We start from the raw sequence: 22,622 nt of genomic DNA, 5'->3' as shown, positions 1-22,622 counted from the left end.
GATCGCAAGCCCCCGCGCGCTTAGAAAACCAAAAATTTTTAATATATTATTTACGCTAAATCTGTTAAATTAATTCAATTCCGCTCCTTGTAATGATTATGTTATTTTTTGAATCGAGATTCTATGTTTAATATTAAGAAAGTTGAGCCATCGGGAATGTTTTGAGTATAATGCTTACCTAATATTTGTTGAAATATATTAATTAAGAGCTGTAACAAATGATATAAGTGAGTCAAAATATAAAAAAAGCAATTAGCTTCAAAATGAGGTCTCAAACACATTTCTACGTTGCGTAGCACCTGAGAAATATATATTGACAAGTATTTTACCCCAGCGCCTTTCATTTGGAGAAATAGGCATGTTTCAAGGGTTTCATAGAGGCCCACTTGACTATCTACAAGTGTCCTCTTGGGGCTCAAGGCTGACCTTCACCATCTTTCTGTGTCTTCTCTTTCCCCACACCTTTCCTGAATTTGACCTTGAACGGCCCACTTCCACGCAACTTTGCGAGTTCGAAAAATTTTGGTTTTCGGTTTTCGTATTTACGATTTAGGATAACGGTAAATAGAACCCAAAGGATACAGAAAAATACAACTTTGACCTTGGCTGGCTTCTTTACGATGGATATTCACACCATTCACTCACACCCTTCCCGAATTTCACCTTGAATTAGGGACGATTTCCACCACCGCCAACTCCCTATGATATGGCGCTGCGAACGAAGGCGGGCAATGTAATCGCCCCAAAACTGAAGAGGAAATTACGTAGTGAAGGACAGCTTAAGTAATTTATCTATTATTAAGCCATGTTAATTATATTAACATTTTCATGTGTAATTTAGCCTTGTTTTAATATTGCAATACCTATCGCCGCAACAATGCACGCTAGGTGACTTCTATAAAATGTACATCTCAAGCAAAAATCGTTAGATATGTTGCTAATGTTCTCGCTTCGTGCGGCGGAGGTCATCGGTTCTAATCCCAGTGAGGGACATACTTTTTTTTATTTACAATGGAAAGGAAGTCTCCAAACTTTCAATCTTTCAACCGCAATCTTTCTTTTCTTTTCACCATGGAGTATATAATAATTTATTAGTCATGCTTTTCACTATTATTTCCACTAATTAGTGTTAGACAATCCTGGCTAGACATATACACTATAGTCGTAGCCTCAGCCATCCAGGTGGAAAATCAGCACACTTTGGCGGTACTTCAATAAGTTTTTCAACCTGTTATTCACCCCAGGTTATGGTCATGATCATGGGCGTACCCAGCGAGGGGAAGGAGGGGGCGGCTTCCCCCCCTAGAAGCAAAAATCGCAATTGTTTTAAGGAAAATAATATTTTTTCATGAAAATAATTTTAAAAACTAATAGAGAGCTGTTACAGTTTCCTTAGAATATTGATTTCATTCATTTTTTCCATGCTTAAATCTTACCTACAACTTGAACAACCATGGCTTGACCCCCCCCCCCCCCCCACAACCCCTCCTAGCTTTCATCCTGGATATGACCTAGGTGGTGATGTTATCAAAATAAGTAAAAATTCCAAAATGAAAATGAATATTAACAGAGGTTTAGTAATTAAAATTCATTTCATCAAATTCTCATTACACAAAAGTTGATTTGTGATTCAACTTTATTACCTTAGAGAACTTAGTTGCACAATTAGCATTAAAAGCATGATGGCAATGATGATAAAATGTAATTGACCTCTATGAAATAAGCTCACGGTGACTATCAAAAAATGGAAAACACAAAGCAGTTTTCCATCAAGAACTTCTGATTCAATTTCCAATATTCATATTATACATGACACATTTCTCCGTTTACTTTTCAAGGGAGTCAAGGGATAAGGGAGTCCCAATTTTGAGAACTGTTGCATACCCAGCCAAAATAAAAATTCCTTAGGAGTGCAAAATAATTATTTTATTACACGTACTTAAATAAATCTATTTAAAATATTATCTTACAGATTTAAGAACTCTAATTAGCTTTTCTTCCTTCAATTTTTTATGCAACGATGTTATCAATCTATCAAATGAATCCTTTCCCTGCAAAAATTCTTCTAATCCATGCTCAGTATATCCAATCCGATGGTCAGTGATACGGTCCTGAAAGGAAAATTTTTTGATAGATATTCAAATATTTTGGAAGAAAAACTGCAGAAGTAACCTATGTATGAGAAAGAATAGTATGTAAATACACAACTATAACATTTCACACATCACCTTTAAACTTAGCTCATATGAGTATTTTTTTCCTGAAGAAGTTTTTATAGCATCTTGAACATTGAATGAAATTACATATTTTTTATGCCACTGCTACTGAATTTGGCAGCTTATTTACATATATTTATTCATATTCTCCTTCAGTAATTCATTCATATTATTTTTACCTGACTGAAATTGTAAGTCCTTATCTTTTCAGATCGAGCAGCATCTCCAATTTGTTCTTTTCTAGATGTGGCTTCTGTTTCATCCCTTTTCTTTTTTTCCGCCTCAAATAGCTTTGCTCTTAACCTTTGCATGGCTAGTTCCTTGTTGCGGTGCTGGGAACGCTCTGTCTGACATTCTACAGCAAGACCTAAATAGAAGAATTATCATCACAACAGCTCAAGATGAGAATATTGAGAGATTTAGCACCTTTTGCTTAGAGCAACATTTAGCTTTAATTTAAAAAATCATAGATTTATCTATTTTGATTTCCTCATAATTTGATTTTATTTGATTATTTGCACCAAAACCTGATGTAGCAATTCTAATAATTTCACAATGTTCCCACATTAGATGAAGTCATCATAATTCATCATAATGATACCTCTTTCACATTCATAACTCTAAGCAAAATTAGTGATGGTCACAAAACATGATATATCCTGGTGACATAAATCCATACATAATGGCAAATTAATTTTTCACCAGTTTATCATAACTACAATTGATTATTTATCATGAAATAAGTGATGATCAGTAATTACTAACAGAACTCATACAATGAACCATTAGGGATTCAGGAAAATTTTCTGAATATGCAGCCAGCCGAGTCTAGCCACTACTGGCCACTATATTAGCTAGTAGTAGCAGCAGGCCTAAGCATGATTCAATGTAGCAAATCAGGCAATGGTTTTCGTGACACTTGGTGTTCAATTTGGCTTGGGTAGGAATGTTCTGATCTCAATAAAAATTTTCACAAGCATGCTTTAGAGTCACTGTAACAAAATTAGGGGGGTAAGATCAAAAAATATTTAAAGTCGGAGAATATGGGACGCTTCTACTGTATACCAAGTTATTCATCATGTATTGCATAGGACTTACTCCTCATGTAAACTGTAATTGGAACAAAAAACCATCCAATGCGCTTTTTAGCTAAAACTTATATGAACGCCACTCAAAGAATTCAACCATCAGCAAAAAATTAGATCTAAATTTAACCATATAAATACAAATCCATGCATGCTCCATTAATGCTAAATGATTGAAGACAAAAGAGAGGGATAGGGGCACAAAAAAACATAAATTTCCACACTTTTACCCTCTGACATAACCAATCTTCGACTTCATCATTGTGTACATCCATTTTGAGTTGATTGCTTTATCTTCCTTTCCTCTTTTTTTATTAGAATCGATTTATTCAATTGCCTCATGGCATTTTTGAATGAATGATAATATCTACTGATACATATAAATATGTATTTATATCCAATATGTTACAAATGATAATATGTACATACCAGATGGAAGGTGGGTAATCCTCACAGCACTATCTGTGGTGTTAACATGCTGCCCACCAGCACCACCAGCTCTCTTCGTCTCTATCTTCAGATCATCTTTTTTAATGTCAATATCAAGCTGGAAGGAAAAAAAAAACATTTAATGGCACCACGCAGTATGTTGTACATACAGTGTGCGACCTCAAATCCAGGAATCTCATGACCAATCCATCTCTACTTAGGACCTGGGAATAGGGAGGTAAACTACGGATGAAAAATGTGCAGTTGAGCATACTGAAGGAAAAGGGAGAAGTAAATAAATCATAAATGAGAACAAATGGTGGTAACCACTTCAATGATTTATTTTTAAGGTAAAAAGACCAGCTGGGCCATTTGAAAGAGCAGAATTTCTGCCAAGGTATTACACTAGATGAGAATAATTAAGTTGAGCAACTGATTGGCTTAAGTGAATGCACGTGTCCAAATACAGGAAATATAAATGTTAATTAAAGATGAAGGATAATAACAGCAAAACCAGTTTTTCAATTGTCTTATGGAATTACCAACAGGGACGAGAATACATGCTAACCTGGTGAAGGCTAGGATAAGAACAGAATTGGCAAAACCTTGCTTGAGTAACATGCAAAACCAGTTTCCGAGATATTTTTCATTGTGACTATAATTGACGTTAAGATTTCTATTCTTCAGATGTATCCACACTAGAAGTGAGAACCGTTGCACTATTGACAACAAAAACTAGTCCACCTTATAGCACCAATGCCAATTTTGCTGAAAATTACAATATAAATCTCCTGCAATATTTAGAGGACACAATAATCAATATTTAATCACATTGTTGCAGTTCTTAATTCTTGAAAGTCAATTATCAATCCTTAGTGACATACATTGTAAAGCCCTGTCAACTGTAGGCAAGTGGACCTTGTTCAGATTTTGAGTTATGATAAAGAGAAACACAGTATGAAAAACCAATTGACACAACCTTGCACATTGGCATCATGTTCACTGTGAAACTCTAGCAAAAGGCAATTTTTTTAAACTTTGATATTTTTAAGTTGCCAATGGATTAAAAGAGGAGATTAAAACAAAAGACAACTGTGCAAATTAATTAATAGAGGAGTCAGAAGAATAAATAGGGAAACATTATTTAAATTTATTTGAAAGTTGTATTTGTTACTTTTTGGTGTACCTCAAATACTGATTCAGTTATTATTCAATATCTTGTAGCCAATGCTCCGATCATTTTTCCTTTCTTTCTTCTTTCATTCACTCAGAAAAAGTGACCAGCAACAACCATAAAACATAAAGCAATAACCAAATCAGATAGCTGAGTACTTCCGAAAATAACTAACACAGCCCTAATGGCCCAAGAATTCTGTAACCAATAAATACATTTTAATGTGTAAAATAAAAAAAGAAGACTAACAATTCACACCAAGGATTATACACTTTCATTCAAGATAATGAAAAAACAGGGAACTACCCACGTCAGGCATTCTCATCGAAGACTTTTGTAACCAACTGGTGCAAATACAGTACCTCAGAAGGTTGAGGCAGGACTGCAACTTTTACTGTGCTAGTATGCATCCTTCCTGACCTTTCAGTGACTGGAATCCTTTGAACTCTATGAACACCAGCTTCATTGGACAAGAGGCCAAATACATGTCCCTGACCAGAAATAAGAGCACTGCTATGTCGCAAACCACCTACAAAGTATACATAATTAAGGTAAGTAAGCAGAAAAATTCTTAGCACGTGTTCTATTAGAACATTAAGTCTACAAAAAATAACTGATATTTTTCGCATAGAGGGAGATGTATTTATTAATATTTCCTTCAAAGAGACCCATTTAAATAAATTCAGAAAAACGTTAGGGTCACTGAATTTTGTGATCAAAGTACACACAAGAGAAAGATTCTGAAATTAGCCAAAGTATTAATATCCCAAAAGCCAATGATTCAAAGTATTCAAGATTATGTATTTTATAAAAACTTTGGTCATTTGAGCATCACTGTATTAATGGCCGCAAGTGCAAATGGGATACATTTGAAAGTATTCAAAGGAAAATATTTTTGGGATAGTTGGAGCGCTCCAGAAAATACAGGATTGTAGAGGAGATTGGATTCTGGCAAGATTCAGCAGTAAAAGGTCAGTGGCTCACTATATACGGAAAATTCTGGAGATTAATGGATCAGGTGATCCCGTGGTTTGCTTTCTGAGGACATGTTTTGGTATTGAAATAAGTTTCACCTATCCACAGAATGAGGATTTAAGCGAAATATGTACCTAGGGAAGACGTCGTAAAAATATTACCTAAGCCCTCGGTAGGCTGTCGAGGAAAGTTAATGTTTTGCCTATCTTTCTCGGGGTACAACTTAAAATAAACAAATCATTATTCAATGCTCAATTGCTAGAAGACCATGAGTTTTTCTTCATTTTGCTTTTTTATGTTGACAAAGTAAGCTACATTAGAGAATCAATTTTTTGTTCATTTCAATCAAGTTTATATTCAGATATCTTGTCATATATAAGATTTATACTATTTTTATTATTATTTATTCAGATTTTATGCACTTTAGCTATTTTAATATGCCTGTAAATTAATGTATGAGAGTCGAATACTGTCACTATCATTAATAAAACACATTTGACTAAAATGTATTAGTGTGTCATAATTAATCAAAATGTGCCAAAAAGACTACCTAGATTACCTTAGATAAAAGTTGATTTCTCAAGAATGGTTAAACATACTTTGGTACTTTTAAAAGTAATGTAAAGCTGAATTTCTGGGCAAATTGCATTTACCCCATGTGCCACCTAATGTGGAAATATACTGCACACCAGCCATGGAATGCACTTGCCCCATGTATGGGGAAAGTGTGATCCCTTGACAAGATTGTAAAAAATAATTTATAAAAATTGCCACTTTACAGAGAGAGGAATGTAAATCTAATTATCTTTTTCAGTGATTAACATATATATCATACATTGAAAAGAAAATTTTCCTTAGCTAGTTAAAATTTACATATGCTATTTAGAGGTCGCACTTACCCCACCTTATCTTACATAAGAGTTGTAACTATTCACCCAAATGGTGGCAAAAGAACTTTTTGCTTTACATTGGTTTCCATGTCATCCGTTCCTTGGGTTTTTTTGCATCCATTCAACAGACAAACTAGTTGTTATGAGATGGGAAGGGGTGCAAAAGGGTGAATAGGTAGGAATGGGAGAGTGGGGAAATTTTTAGGTTTAAAATCAACTTTTTCCAGAGAGATATCATGGAACAGCATATCAAATGATACACAAATATGCAATATAGCCCACTTGATTTTATTTCACAACTCTACCCCACATGTTTCAATTGGCTTGCAATCACCATAGGGTGGGTACTGATGATGATTATTAGACAATCAAAACATAGTACCTGTTGATGATTGCAAGCCAATCAAAACACATGCAGTACAGTTGAGAAATAAAATTAAGTGGGCAGTACATTATATGTATTTGAGTACCACTCAAATTTTCAGGGGGCTATAGGCTACTTACTTTATTAGGTGGAAAATCCAAATAGGCTGTCAATCGAATTACAGATAATCAAATCTCTACAGTAGGTTTTTGGTTAACTATAATGATTGCTTTAGCCACAATGTAGAATGTAGCATTGGAATCATTGCGCTCTACCGCCGAAAGGCAGCAACGCCTAGAGGGAGACAGGCGGGGGACCCTAGGCAACGGTAGAGTAATGGGACCCTAGGGATTAGGCACCCTTGGATGAGGAGTAGTGTCCCGGAGTCCATGAGAGTGAGACCTGCCTGGCAACACGCGAAGCTGGATTGAATCCGCAGCCATCAACCACTACACACATTTCCAAGCGCACCTGCGCGACTTCATGACCTAACCTTCCTACCTAACCTATAAGCACCCAACCTTCACCCTCCTTTCTGTTTCCATTTTTTTTTCTCTCTATAATTCCAGATCCCTGTCAATGGTGAGGGGATGGTGTAGCATTCAAATCATTGCGTGCTACCACCGAAAGGCAGGACCGCCTGGAGGGAGACAGGTGGAGGACCATTGGCACCGGTAGGACCCTAGGGATTAGGCACCCTTGGAGGAGGAGTAGCGTCCTGGAGTGTACAAGAGTGAGACCTGCCTGGCAACACATGAAGCTATGATTGAATCTGCGGCCATCAGCTACTAAACAAATTTCCCATGTGCTTGTATTTGTGTGGTAAAATAAACGCACATGATTTCAGTTGTTATATAGGGCACAGTTATTTCTTTAGATACAAGATAATCCTCGAAGGCCCTAAACAGAGCATAACCTAAGGGAAGACTGGCAATGATTCCTGTCAGGACACTTGACGAATATCCAGTGATATGATTTTGGCCCTCCTGGTTTGCCTTTATTTCGCATTTCCTGCTTCACAAAAACTTAAGGTGGTGGATTGTTACAATTGGGCAGGTCCCGATCAATCTAACACTAGATTATCTCACTTTAAAGGACACCTCATGATGTGTTATACATATTTAATGCATAGAAGAATAGATAATTATGTTTACGTGGAATATCACTACACAAAACAGCCATGCCCTCACAAAATCCATTAAATTAATTCATGCTATGGTACCCTTTTTCTTCATTTCAGTGGGGTTGGATTGGGCCAGTAATGTACTCCCTACTTGCATAGAATCAGTGATTCAAACTACTTACCTAAAATGTTAGACTGAAAATATCCTTACTGATTTCAGTATACATTAAACAGGCATTTATACAAGGTTAATCCTACATGCAATGTCATGAAAGCAAGGTAAAACAGCATTCTTCCTGAAAGCCCATGCAGTCATTGCATTGAAGTGTTTTGGAGCCGAGTGCAGCCTGTGAATCTAGCTGCCACTACACTCCGAAGTGACTGATCGGAACTTGTGCAAATGCCCATGTTGCACCCAATACCAGTTCTAGACTTTTTCTAGTGCAAGTAAATGACACTCTGGCAGCCTTCTCTTCCCCCCATCAAAAATAAACAAAGTGGAAGTAAGGATTCTCTCGGGACACATTTCAAAATAAATACAAATTCTTCGTGAAGGGGGTAAAGACATTAATATCAGTGTCAACTTATAACGTCCAAGCTCTTATATATTGAATGTGATATTTTCTAGAGCTAAAAGCCATTTACAAAAAAAATTCAGAGAACTATTATGAATGAGTCAGTAGGTGATGGAGCGACTTACGACTGGATGAGTCCAAGTCGATGATGGAGGGGCAACCAATGGACAATTCCATTTGGGAATAACAATAACTCGAGAAATGGGGATATGGGTATCCACTTTACGACACATCCTTACTTCCACTATAATTTTTTGGAGTAAATTAACCCTCAACCTTTAACCACCTTGTTTAATTAGTACATAACATTGAACCCTTTTACTTCCCTCATAAAAATAAACTCCTCCATTGTGGAGAGGTCTACCCTACAATGAGGGTAAGGGAAGGATAGGTGTACCCTTCCTATACACTTCAGCAAGGGTAGACGAAGGGTATTTTAGAACATTGGTGGGTAGGCCCTATCCTTCCTGGAGTGTAGGGGAAGGGTAGAGGAAGGGTTGGGCCAGCCTCAATGAAGGGTAAAGGAAGGATAGATCTACCCTTCCTATACACTTCAGCAAGGGTAGACGAAGGGTATTTTAGAACATTGGTGGGTAGGCCCTATCCTTCCTGGAGTGTAGGGGAAGGGTAGAGGAAGGGTTGGGCCAGCCTCAATGAAGGGTAAAGGAAGGATAGATCTACCCTTCCTATACACTTCAGCAAGGGTAGACGAAGGGTATTTTAGAACATTGGTGGGTAGGCCCTATCCTTCCTGGAGTGTAGGGGAAGGGTAGAGGAAGGGTTGGGCCAGCCTCAATGAAGGGTAAAGGAAGGATAGATCTACCCTTCCTATACCCTTCAGGGAGGGTAAAGGAAGGGTATTTTAGAACTTTGGTGGGTAGGCCCTCTCCTTCCTGGAGTGTAGGGGAAGGGTTTGGTCATCCTCTATGAAGGGTAGAGGAAGGATAGGTGTACCCTTCCTATACCCTTCAGCAAGGGTAGACGAAGGGTATTTTAGAACATTGGTGGGTAGGCCCTCTCCTTCCTGGAGTGTATGGGAAGGGTTGGGCCAGCCTCAATGAGGGGTAGGACTAATATAAAAACTAAAAATCCATAAATTAACATAAAAATTTAAAAAATTGCTAAGCAACTAAATTAAACGAATGGGGATGAGTTGTAACAGTGATTTCAAAAATTATAAGACAGAAATAAAATTACCCTTCACATGGTCTTGAACCCAGTACTTACATATTGGTGGATAATGAAGTAGCGACTTATCAACTTCGGCTATCGAGGTATTTGTGCGGTGATGCTTCTCAATGGAACTTATACTACAAAATTTTAAGATGAGATTCACACCCGGGCCTATGTGGAAGAAAGCTGTGACTTTTTTTCTACCATACCTATTTTGTTTCAGAAAATAAGATCGGCATTCAAATACCGAACATCACTCTCGCGATGTCTCATTGTCAGCCACACAAATAGGTTACATCCCAAAAATGTGAATGAAAGAACTTCTAAATGAGCTTTTTTCACACAATTATAGAAACTATTGTGTACAGTGGCGCAGCCTGGAATTTTGTTCGGGGGGGGTTCCAAAACCAGGTGGGGAAATTTTTGAAAAACAGGATACTAAGTAATGGGTTATTGGCAAATGGAAGGAAATCCAGGTGGCAGCACTAAGTTAGGTGTCATGGCCGAATAGGGAGGATCGCCCACTTTAGTACGTTTGTTTGTGTGGAACGATAACCTGCGAATACCCGAGTTTTATGTTCTTATTGAAAGCGTCATTGTTCTTATTGACAATTGCATCTGGAAGGGAATCCAGGTGACAGCACTAAATTAGGTGTCATGGCCGAATATGGAGGATCGGATGCATAATTAGTACGCTTGTTCGTGTGAAACGTTAGCCGGCCAGCACTATACCGTTTAGCCGAATATCAATGGCATTATGATGAAAAACTTAGAAGGAAAAGTTCATGAGCAACAAAATGTGCGGCGTTTATGATTGCACCGACCAGTGTGAGACAAAAGCTATCTCTCTACATAGATTCCGCAACACCCCTAATTTGGGAAAGAAGTGGGAGCACGTCATGAAGAATGGGCAAGAGTGAGCTAGCATGCTAGTTGTATTTAAGAAAAAAACAAGAATGTGTCATAGAGAAACATATGAAGGCATGACACCTTCATTGTATCATTTAATGCCTACTTAAAAATTGTTCGCGTAAGTATGGAGGTGTCAGAGGATGAGATGCCGACGGAAACGGTTGAACAAACTTGCAATAACTATCTCTGAATTTTCAGATATCCAATAAGCCAGGAAAGTTAAGGTTGGGGAAATGATTCGAATCGCGACAACTGAGAAGTATATGAATATTCCCGGCCGGCTACCCACCAATTGCCGGGACTAAGTCTGCTTGAGACAAGTAATTTCTCCCAAAGTCGCACAAACTTTTCCCAGGCGATCCCCCCCACGATCGCCCGGACATCTTCCGCCCGGGGGCCCGTCAAAACCGGGTCGGCCCTTAAAACATCTGTCTCTTCCTCATTCAATAACTAGGCCCTGCTCTTCCGAATACGATGCGGTGCGAAACCCCGACGTTTCTAAGGCCTGCGTGCTTCGTTGTGTTAAAGGATTTCTAGAGTCGCTTTGCCCAAATGGCCAAAATTCCGGGGCCAAGGCACGGAGACCCTCGCGCGACCCGTCTCGCCACTTCCCCATCGATCTTCGCTAGCCGGTGAGAGTCGAGTGACTCCACATAGCAGTCAAAACGCCAATACAAGGGGAATTCCACTCACGACCACACCGACGTCGAATTCCCTCAAGAAGAATAGATTATTGAGGACGTATGGCTTATGTGAGTAGATGCCTATCATATTGTTTGATGATTTTAATAATGATATATCTCTTGTAATAGATGGTTGATAAAATCGTCAAACAATACGCACGAAAACGGAAAAAGAAGCGCCAATTTTCTTCTGAAAAGCTTGTATCTCGTGTGACATGCCATTAATAACGCTTGTTTGTATGCTAAAGCCCATTGCAAGAACCAAATACTCCAAAGTGCTTCAACCATGACGGGTTACAGCATTCCACCTCATAGCCCTCAACGAGGGACCTCTTGATGTCTCTTTTGAACTCCAAAACGTCAGATGTGGAGAAAATTACTTCATCCATTATTCACAGCTGAGATTTACCATATACATCAGTATTCCCTTCACATAATTGCTGAAAACACATCCGTATCGCACACCGCTAGGCTGTAGCATTAGTAAACAAACCGGCCGATCCTCCACGTCTCATTTCTGAAATTGGCCACCAGATGTCAGCTACTTTGATTCCTGTTGCCAATAAACTAATTCAAACACTTTTCATAATCGAAAAAACTTCAATAGTTAAAGAAATATTTTTTAATTCATTATTTTTCAATATTTTGTTTTCTTTCATGACGGAAAATGATTGTGTTTTTATATATTGGGGGGCGGGGGGTCCAGACCCCCCGGGACTCCACCCCTGGCTACGCCACTGAATATGTATATAATTGCTTTCCTTAGGGGAATTTTAAAGATTAGTTGTGCAGCCAGTCTATCTTTGCTTTCAAATACTGCTTACGTTCTTGTACAGAACGCAATACTCTTTAGCAGGTGAAAGTAGCTGAGGAGACACTTTCAGGATATGTTTTCCTCAGCAATAAATGCTAAGTCCCAAGGAAGGGTAGACGAAGGAGATTCCTACCCTTCCCTTACCCTTAATGGTGGGTAGAGGGAGGGTAGACGGATGCTAAGGGAAGGAGTTCCAAGGAAGGGTAGACGAAGGATTTTTCTACCCTTCCCTTACCCTAAATGGTAGGTATGGCGTGGGTTGTGCAAGGGTAACTACCCACCATGAAGGCTACTACCCTTCCTTTAACCACCATGGTGGAGTTTATTTTTATCAGGGTTGGCACCCTATGCAGCTGCAGACTTTGCTTACCGCATAACCGGCCCTGCTTGCACCCAGCCCTTATACAAGTACATATACAATATTCTCCTAACAGTAGGCATTACCAGAACTTAAACTAATTTTGTTATTCATGCAACATAATCCTAGTGCTACATCATGTCTTTATACATGTTAATGTAATGATACAGAAGGATTAACCTTACCTTATTTCAAATAAAAAATAAATAAGAAATTCCCTCACCCATCTCATTAAGATCCATTAATGCCAAGTCCACAGACCATCCCCGGAAGGAGGCATAGTTGCAATACATATCAAAAAGCTCTCTAGAAAAAAGCATGGCTTCCTTGCCTCCAACTCCAGCTGATACTTCCAGCACAGCTCCAAGGTTTTCCTGAGGATCAGCAGGAACTAGATTTTCCATTATCTGAAAGATATTACAGTAAAATACTGAACCAAAGGAAATATATAATCTCATTGGATATGACGAACTGTCCCATAAGAAGGTTCATCGTTAACTGATTTATGTACCTAAATAATCTCACGATGGCACGAGAGGAATACTTAAAAATGAAGGGAGCACGCAAAATATTCGACTCCTATAGAACTGCCATACCTTCTCATCAATTTCCTTCATTTTCTGCTGATATAAGCTCATTTCTTCTCTAACCATATCTTCCAATTCGACATCAGAGCTTCCTAAAGGAGCAAGTATGAGAGACAGGTAAACATACTAGATCTTCAACGTTCGCATTGAAAAAGTTAGAACTTGTATGACCGACTTCGATCCACACTAAATCTAGGCAAAAAGACAAATATTTTTCTGCACCTCTAGTCTGAAGTCTTCATATTTTTCGGTCTGTAGAATCATACATACTTCACAATGTGTTATAAAGTACAAAAAAAGGTGTACATAAGTCAGACGAAAAGTAGCCAAAGAGCAAATTAATCAGCTACCAAGGGCTAAATCAAAGACCTACCTTCTTTTATTGACTTAAGCTCATCTGCATCAGCCAGCAAAGCCTTCCTAGCATTGATTAATTCAACCAAGTTGCTCAATTCAGCAATCCGCCCATGGGTTCCCAGAGTTTCTTGGTTATTCTCTTTGCCTTTCAGGGTATTATATTCTTCCACCACCGCAGTGATGTAGTTTTGCACATCAGGGCTGTCGAAAGTAATATGACTTTCCAAGGTTTTACAGAAATTCCTCTTCTGCAGTAAATTCCATGCACAGACCGCATAACTACGTTGAATACTGCAACAAAACTGAAGAGTACACTTGGTCTTTCGGCCGTTGCAAAATAGTAAATAAGCTTTTAATAAGGACGATGCTTTCGTGGACAACCCATTCATTTTTCAAGATTTAGCAGAAATAAACACTGCAAACGCTATCGACTGCGCGTTTGAATCGATATTCGTGATGCAGATGTTTTTAAAACCCGCCCAAACTACCCACGAAATTCAAAACTATCCACGGAAGACGAAGATTATTTCAAGAAAACTATTATTTTACTGGGAAACAACTTCTCCAATACGTAGCATATTCAATTTATCAGATAAAACATCATAAAATCGTCGTTTAACATGCATGAATCACAATACATAATGTATTCCCCTAAGTGCAGGGTACCCATATTCAAATATTTTATTAACCCAGACACTCTTACAAATCGAAGCATAGATATTTTTCTTTAGATCTGATTTCATCCTCAGGATTGAGTTTTCGAGCACATATTTATTGAAAATTGTATCACTAGTTAGCTTACAATGTCAATCCACAGTACTAAAAGGCTGATATATACGGTGAATGATCATGCGAATGAAATCATTCGCCGTGTATAACGGAAAAATTTGCGAATGAAGCTACATGTACATGATCATTCAGTGAAAATTCAGGTTCTATTTTGCTTGCATATTCCCGTCATCATTCGCCTTGTATAGCGGCCAAAAGGAACTGATTTAATGCAATGCCACTGATATAGGAGAAGACCTAAAAGCAGTTTGTACCAAGCTTAAATTTTGAATCAGCTATGCAATCTGATTGCGGCGCTTTTTTAATTTACTATAATTGAGACTACATAATTTTGTTTCTGGAACCCCATAATAACAGTAAAAATAATAAGTATGGCTGTATCAGAATAACCTCTTCAAAGTCATAGTTTTACATCAAAATTGAGCCTGAATTCCCCAATTCCATTACTCTACTACCTAAGCAACTTTGAGTTTCCCAACCATGTACATCCAAACTCTAAACGAATACTGCTTACTCAATCAACTGGCAGTACTGTTACAACAATAGATGACTTTCGTGGTTCAGAAGTTACCATAAAATGTTCTTGTAGCAGTTTCCATGTCATATTAGCATTTCACAGATAAGATTTACATTTAATAGATATGAAAGCTACAGCACTAGTAATAGTCGAAAGACTATGGGTCAGGCACAAGCAATTTTTTGCATTATTCTTAGGTGAAATTGAAATATTTAATTGATTCATGTGAGCTCTTTTAGTCAATTGCAATGAAAAGTAACACTGACAGTTCCACACCATGCGGACTTTGGTGTAATTCCTAAATTTGAGGAATTGAATTATGCACAGCATCTATCATTATTGAGAAGAACTATTACTTGGCTCTTTTTTCTAACAGAGACCTGCATTTAGATTCAAAATCTGGTCACACACAACACCCCTTGTTCATTATACCCTATTATACCATTATATAATACCCAAGGTCAATATTCTTCGACATCTTTTAAAACAAGGGCAGCTATTGACCTTGAGTTTATAATTATTCCAGAGGCAGGAGAGTAAAATGGGTAAAAAAATGAGGACTACGCCTAAGGCTATAGAAACCCAACCTATGACTATGATGACTTCGGCTGTGCCTGAATATATATATATACACACACACCTCTGCACAGACGAGTTGTAACCACAGCAAGGCAGACCTGTAGTTGCTAATAATTTGTGGGAGGAAAGTAAGTTGAACCTTTACAATGTGAAATAAAATTGTCTGAGCACAATCTTCCTGGGCCATAAAATTTTTGAGATACGTAACTAGAGTTATGTCCCAGGCTAGGATCTACAAAATTCTAAGGAATGCCCACCGAAATGTGACATTTCTCAAAGTGGAGACATTACATTAGCAAACCTTTCAGGGCTCTGCACAACTGCGAGGCATATTTTTACTTCCACCTTATAACCATAAAAGAAGCTACTATATAAATTTTTAAAACAATAAATTGAAGTATGACAAGACATTAAGAATGGCCTAGTATCCCAGTACCTTACACTTGCTTCCCAGGCATTATGACAGAAATTCACCTTTATGAAAAATTGACCACAACATACCATATATAAGCATTCCGTAATGTAATAGCCAAATGAATCATAAGATAACTGCAAATAACATTGGATTACAGAGGAAATTTTATGTACTTAGTTTTCAATTCCTTCAGGCAATCAAACAATTATTTTTTGCAAACAATGACACCAACAGCATCTTTATTAAATAAAAATACAAAAATCATTCACTATAAACCAAATATTTTAAGTCTTTGGAGCTCCATAAGCATCAGGCATCCTTTCAATCGTGTACCTGGAAGTATAAAAATGTAGCATGAGAAATCGAGTTTTAAGTAGAAGTAAAATGGAATATTTAAATACACACATGCAAACTGTTTAAATTGTTAACAAGAAATATTCATTCTCATAAATTCATAAAGAAAGAATAATTCAATTAAAAGAGATGGATTTCCTAACAGAATCCCAAATCACAATTAATTTAATTTCTTTCTTCATTAAAGACAAGAAGATGAAATACAAATCAATGTCTGACTGGTTGATTATAATGGTGCTCTTGGAACAAACTCATGAACCCAACTTTCAATGCAACAAAAATGACCTATGAGCATTAAAATACAATTAATTATATGAATCTATGGGCAAATGATGAGCACAGGTGTATAAATGAGACGGTAGCCATTGAAAAGGCCACAATCACGAAATAAAAAAGTCAAATAAGTCAGGCCGATAAATCGGCCCGTGACAGTTTTTGCAGAACCAGCTAGGGCCAATATAACAGCACCGTGGCAGTAATAGGGTCAATGACCATCCAGAAAAATATCACTGGGCAGTAAAAGGGAGAAGATGGAGAGGGATATGCTGGTGAAGCATTGATTGAAAGGGACTAATAACCTGTTCACAATACCATCATTCTCAACTACCATCAAAATGACATCAGAACCAGCATGCATTCACACACACCATGGTTAGACACAGGCGACATCTGACGAATGGTAAAGTAAGTCCAAGTGAAAAATGAATTGACAGGAGCCAATAACCTGTTGGAGGAAATAGCGGATGCACAGGAAAAAGTTCTTGTGCAATTGCAATGATTTTCAAGGTATACGCATAGTATCTGCTGCTTAGGAATGACATAATTGCATTCCAGCATCATTGCTCCTTGCACCATTCTTGCTACCCTTGCTAAGTTAATTCAGTTGCATTAGTCCAACCAATCATTCCATCAATAGCGTGGTTTGCATTTTTCTACTGTTCTATTGAATTCAAAATGAAGAGACTATTAAAATAGACTCTAGATATTAGAAAGTTCACGGGACTGAAAAACCAGAGGTTCGTAATAACAAAGTTTGTATGAAGTTTCTTTTAAGAATCGTCAAAAAGAGAAAAAAAAATACTTCGTCAAAAATTTCTTGTCTCTTCTATCTCCCGCACTTACAATCTTCAGAGTCAAGTATATAATATATGCGATTAAATTATGTGTAAGTCCTCGATATACGAAGAAGTTGCATTCTGAGACTTTGTTCGTAAGTTGATAAACCTATAAAATGCATTGAGGAGAGTGGTTATCATGCGTTAACTCACGACTGTGACAAACTGATCTAGCTTGCAACTTAGCCGGAGCCAAAAAAAATTGCTGTCTGCAAGAGGAAAGAATGGGCGAAACGCTGAAAAGTGCCTGACTTCACTCCGGATTAAATGATACTTTGTTCAGATTATGCCCAAAGTGCAAGTTCCTCTATGCCACGTCGTGCCTCATCAGCAAACTCCAATGACGCCAAATTTGAAATTTCGGGCATGCTTGAATTTTTCGAATGTTCGTATCTCTGAAAGTTTGTAAATCCAATGTGTGTAGAAAGAGGACTAACTGTATGTCCAATTTACAAGCGTTAATGAGTGGGTCACCATAATTCCACAGGAACGAAGCTTATTATATGATGTTGCATGCATATTGAAATATCTCCTACTAAGGAAGGAACCAAAATTGACGCTATTGGGCACAATACAAGAAGAGAACTTAAACATAGATCAATGATGATAATGTAGCATAGTCTATATCCACCTAATTGCCGTTGCTTTTCACGGAACTTCATAATAAAGTTCATTTTGTAACCCGAACTGAGGTTTGTAATTTTGCAATAACATTTCTTTATCTATAGGTTGGATAGGCCTTTCCATCAGAACCAACAAATTGCTCCATAATAACGAGAACTTAGTAATAAAGTTGTACGTACAAAACGAGAGTCTACTGTAGTATTAATTTGATTGGTATCAACAACATATACTACTACTTGCCCTTGATTCGGATGTGTTGACACATCATTGATGTAGGTGATGAAAAGAGGACTAATATTGAGCCTCAAGCCTCAATTGAGGCACCCTTGTGGTGATACGGAATTGAGATACACTTGTCACTGCGTTGCCGTCCCAGTAATTATTGTTTTCTGATTTTGACAAAGGAGATGATCTAATATGATGCAATACCATGAAGTATAACTTTATTTTACTTCAATTCAATGGTTGACGAATTAACTGTAGTAGAAATGTGATTTGAATATTGTAGAAATTAATCTTATGAAATATGAGAGAGAATACGGTAATTGTTTGTACTACTATCACCCGATGTTTCTAACTTTATTTTCCAGAGTAAACTGACTAGCAGTTACCCTGATATTTTATAATGGCATGGGAAGAAATTTCGTTCAAGGATGAACATAAGAAATATTCGTTGCTAACGGCTTCCGGGTGCAGCTGCGTGTTGCGCTTTGTCGTGCAAGCTTTCACGACCATTGCAGGACGCATCATCAGGCGATGAATGAAATTACGGAATTGGTGGTCAATTAATATACTCGTCCAACCTCCCCCATCCACCGGAGTAGTGGGGGAGGAGGGCGGAGCTGACGTCAGCAGAACTCTCACCCCTGTCCTTGAGCGGCGAGCGGACTTTTCTTATCTAGCGAATAACCTTGTTTACCAATTACCTATTTTTCATAAAAATCGATTACACATCTGAAATATGGAGGGTGAGGGTTTTCAACATCCCTTAATAATTTAAATATTCAAGATTGAAATCTAAACTTTAGTGATCTCTGCTATAATTCAGCATGAATGGTCAACAAAGTTGGCGATGGTTGTGACAAACCATTTACCAGATGTGTCTGATCCACTATTGTGCCCAAATATGTACATGAAAATATAAAAAATCATCATTTAAAAAATACACATTTCCTTTCCTTAAGTTAGAAGCAACTGATTGAAAATCACTAATTATTTTTAAAGACGACAGCTCTGAAACATCAGGATTCAACAGAACAGCCCTCTGCCTTATCATGCATTCTGTTTCAAAGGAACTTCCCCTATACTTTCTCAGGCTGTGGTTTTAATAGCGATTAGCTCTATCCTAAACAACCATCAAGTTGAAAACACAGGATGAGAATTAATTTAATTTAAAGAGGAGGAGACGAGGCACATGAATAGACAATGACAGAGGAAATGGGGAGAAGACTACTTGGATAGACCATGTGTGCAGGTAGATTGCATTCTAGTAGCATCTGTGAACAAGGGCCACCCACTGGTGTGATATATGGCACATGTCACACCATCAAAAAACTAATGGGCAGGATTAAGAATTAAGGGGGAGTTTTAAAATCCATACTGTAAACTTTCATAGAGGAGAGTTATTGCTTCTTGGGGAGAGTGCTCCATCAGCATTTGGGGATGAATACGTATGGTTTAAATATAGGTTAATGAAAGAGGCAAAAGAAAGGAAGAAATAATTTGTTTACTTCAAGTTGAATTAGCTTTTGCGGTGCAATACATGGGTCTGAAGTTTATTCAATTAAAAATACCCTAAAGAAGATATGTACATTAAAATATACCGAGGAGCTTCCTCTCTTCCCGGCAGAAATACACAGGGAATAGAATCATTCAATTGCAGAGCCATTGTATGAGGGGCAAAATGAAACTTATTAAATTATAAGGTGAGAAAAAATCTGATATCAAATATTAATTCGTCACCCTGAGATAAAACATGAGAAAGAAGCAGAGTTCAAAGAGGCAATGAATTACTAAATAATGTAAATACTTTCAGTAGCCAATGGAATTTTTACATCATCACAATGTATTGCTGATAAAATAAAGAAACGAAGAAGAAAACAGAAAAACATTACCAACCAACACTGAACTACAAAATTGCTGGTAAAATATCAACTATCAGGACTTAAATTTATACTGAGAGTTTTAAGTTCTTACCGGTGCTGTGCTATGTACATAATGGGAACACCAGGAATTTTCCTAATTCTCCTCTTCAAATCCTTATCACAAGTTGCGACAATATAGCACTTATGCTAAAAAAAATAGACGATAATCATTACCAACTTAAGGATAGACCACAGAAAATAGTTTGCACTTGTCATCCATTCATGAGAAAAATCAGTGAATTCAAAATAAAAAACCATTAATTACCTGTGTCACTCGTTGTACAATACAATCATCAGCATATGTGCCTTTGTGCATACAGGGCAACCTTTCATAACGAGGATCCTTAGCTATTTTTAAGGCCACTTTATATTTCCTTCCTAGTTTTTCCAGTTCTCCCATAACACAATCAGTAATGTAAGGAATGCCTATTCATGAAAACGTAAGGAAAAGTAAGCATATATTCCTTAGGAAAGCATCATTTATGGAATTGATCACATATCAATAGCCAGCCGATGCAATTGAAACAATTTATTTACTCAATTAATTTTCATTTCGTATAAATTCCATCAGTGACATTAATACAGCAATACATCTCAGTGGAGGTTAAATTTGATTAGTAGGAATGAATGCATAATACTAGAGTTATTTCCAAAATATACCATTTGAAAAATGCTGTTAACTGCCTAAAACTCTTCCATTGCACTAAGGTGTCTTCCGTGTCAAAATTAGACTGACCTCGACCATAAGAAGTTCTAATCAACAGCCTTACACAGAAATTGACCAAAAGAGGGAAGAGGCTTAACATACTTTAAACTTACTTTTAGCATACAAGCAATCCATCATACTCTGAATGATATCCAGCTTGTATTTTATTGAGAAATTAATGAAGTTGGTATCAACAATTACATGGTAGGGTGGTCCCAGTTGCGTATTATATTGGAAAAATAGAGCAGACGAAACTTGAGGCCTGCAATGACAGCAAATTCATAATAAATAAGAATAAAACAAAAAGGAAAATATATCGTCTTTGTCAGTCACTCACGAGAAAAATATCTTTCCCATCACCTTCATTTCACATGCATATTTTCCAGAATACTTTTAAAATTACAGCAAAAATATCTGGGTATACATCCACTAAACATTTACCGAGATATTATTTCATTTTATGATAACTACATCATCGATCACGCGTAGAAAAATTACTCACACTTCTCTGACTTTTAAAGTGTGTGGGTCATCTGGTTTCTTTTTCTTGGGTGCCGCCCGATCCTTATCTTTTCTGCAATGAATAGTAGAGCGGGAAAATCATTCTAGTCCAAGAAAAAGTGGCATGCAAAAGAAAAATACACACAATACTAACATTCTGTCGTCACTCAAACTGATCATCCTCTTCATCTGAGCAAAACGATTTTGCGCTGCACGCTTTACCCGTTTGGCCTTTCCCTGCGAATTATTTCTCGTTATGCAAAGATATAATACTTCAAATCGAAAACTATATAGATAATTCATACTCACCATCGTCACGTCTTACAGATCTAAACTAAACAACAGTATAATCCACAGTTCCTATTCAAAATATCACCACCCATGTGTCCCGAGGACGCTTCGTGATGCTAACATTTTTTAGCGCGTGTGACGTCACTAAGTTTGTGTTTTTCAAAAGTGTCATTCGGATTCATGAAAACATTTGAGTTGTATCAGGCTATATTCTTCAATTAATGCGCATTCTAAGAACAGCTTGCAAAATGCGGAAATAACCATGAATTAATGTTCCATGCATATAAATCAAACTATTAAAACAAATTTAGGCAGCTTAATAATGGAAGAACTTCTTCCATGGCTTAATGATTAACTACAATTTCCATTAATATATGTATATATTGTTTCAATTTGGTCCCAAATATACAAAAACCACAGAGAAAATTTTGACCTAAACATAAATTTAATATCGTAAGCATGTAACTGGACATGAATTTACACGAAATGGCAAAGGTGCTGTGAGGTAGTGGTTCCATCATCTGTTATGAGGCAAAATGCACTCTTCACTATCACATCAGCATTGAGCGACCTTCCTTTAATGGAAATCCCATTTATAGTTTAATTAAACGCTCAATCTCTCTGGTATTGTGTTTGGAATATGCAACCAACAAATGGTGTCATTTGCACCATGAGGGAAGGGTAGAGATGGAACAGTGGAGAAACCTGCTGTCAACACTGACCTAGTCTAGAAAAAGGCACCATGAGGACTGAAGCTAACGTCCCATCCTAAGATGCCCTCCCCAAAGCATTCAAGAAAGAATAGGGCATGATACTATGAAAAATTGATCTCAGCTACCACCACAAATTGAATATATTGACCCAAAGGGTAG

The 22,622-nt window shown here is 37.3% G+C and overlaps 2 protein-coding genes across 3 annotated transcripts; both read right to left on the bottom strand.

Annotated features, from left to right (window-relative positions):
• Positions 1–1,908: 1,908 nt before the first annotated feature.
• Positions 1,909–14,158, bottom strand: LOC124157517 (peptide chain release factor 1). Of its 2 annotated transcripts, none has more exons than XM_046532317.1 (7): positions 13,732–14,158; positions 13,368–13,450; positions 12,995–13,145; positions 5,267–5,433; positions 3,731–3,848; positions 2,396–2,583; positions 1,909–2,111 (listed from the first exon to the last, which is right to left on the bottom strand). In XM_046532317.1, exons 1-7 carry the CDS (start codon positions 14,102–14,104, stop codon positions 1,962–1,964), a joined length of 1,230 nt encoding a protein of 409 aa, XP_046388273.1. In that variant the 5' UTR covers positions 14,105–14,158; the 3' UTR covers positions 1,909–1,961. The 2 variants fall into 2 exon arrangements, with proteins under 2 accessions (XP_046388273.1, XP_046388272.1); XM_046532316.1 differs by having other exon boundaries at positions 12,995–13,178; positions 13,732–14,157.
• Positions 14,159–16,223: 2,065 nt separating this feature from the next.
• LOC124157516 (rRNA-processing protein FCF1 homolog) lies at positions 16,224–21,862 on the bottom strand. Its single transcript, XM_046532315.1, has 7 exons — positions 21,769–21,862; positions 21,614–21,696; positions 21,461–21,532; positions 21,072–21,220; positions 20,518–20,678; positions 20,305–20,399; positions 16,224–16,348 (listed from the first exon to the last, which is right to left on the bottom strand). Exons 1-7 carry the CDS (start codon positions 21,769–21,771, stop codon positions 16,300–16,302), a joined length of 612 nt encoding a protein of 203 aa, XP_046388271.1. The 5' UTR covers positions 21,772–21,862; the 3' UTR covers positions 16,224–16,299.
• Between the last annotated feature and the right edge of the window lie 760 nt (positions 21,863–22,622).

The sequence above is a fragment of the Ischnura elegans genome, chromosome 4 (assembly GCF_921293095.1).
Source record: "Ischnura elegans chromosome 4, ioIscEleg1.1, whole genome shotgun sequence".
Taxonomy (NCBI): domain Eukaryota; kingdom Metazoa; phylum Arthropoda; class Insecta; order Odonata; family Coenagrionidae; genus Ischnura; species Ischnura elegans.
This window is presented reverse-complemented; position numbering and strand designations above follow the sequence as displayed.

What these genes read in the sequence shown, in the direction of transcription:
- LOC124157517 (XM_046532316.1), bottom strand. Translation starts at nt 14,104, where the DNA reads ATGAATGGGTTGTCCACGAAAGCATCGTCCTTATTAAAAGCTTATTTA. An exon ending in AATGGATCTTAATGAGATGG is followed by an intron (nt 5,434 to 12,994) that starts GTGAGGGAATTT and finishes TATACTTTGTAG; the next exon opens with GTGGTTTGCGACATAGCAGT. An exon ending in GGACTTACAATTTCAGTCAG is followed by an intron (nt 2,112 to 2,395) that starts GTAAAAATAATA and finishes TTTTCCTTTCAG; the next exon opens with GACCGTATCACTGACCATCG.
- LOC124157516 (XM_046532315.1), bottom strand. An exon ending in GGATTGCTTGTATGCTAAAA is followed by an intron (nt 20,679 to 21,071) that starts GTAAGTTTAAAG and finishes TTTCATGAATAG; the next exon opens with GCATTCCTTACATTACTGAT. An exon ending in ATGTACATAGCACAGCACCG is followed by an intron (nt 16,349 to 20,304) that starts GTAAGAACTTAA and finishes TTATACTTCCAG; the next exon opens with GTACACGATTGAAAGGATGC.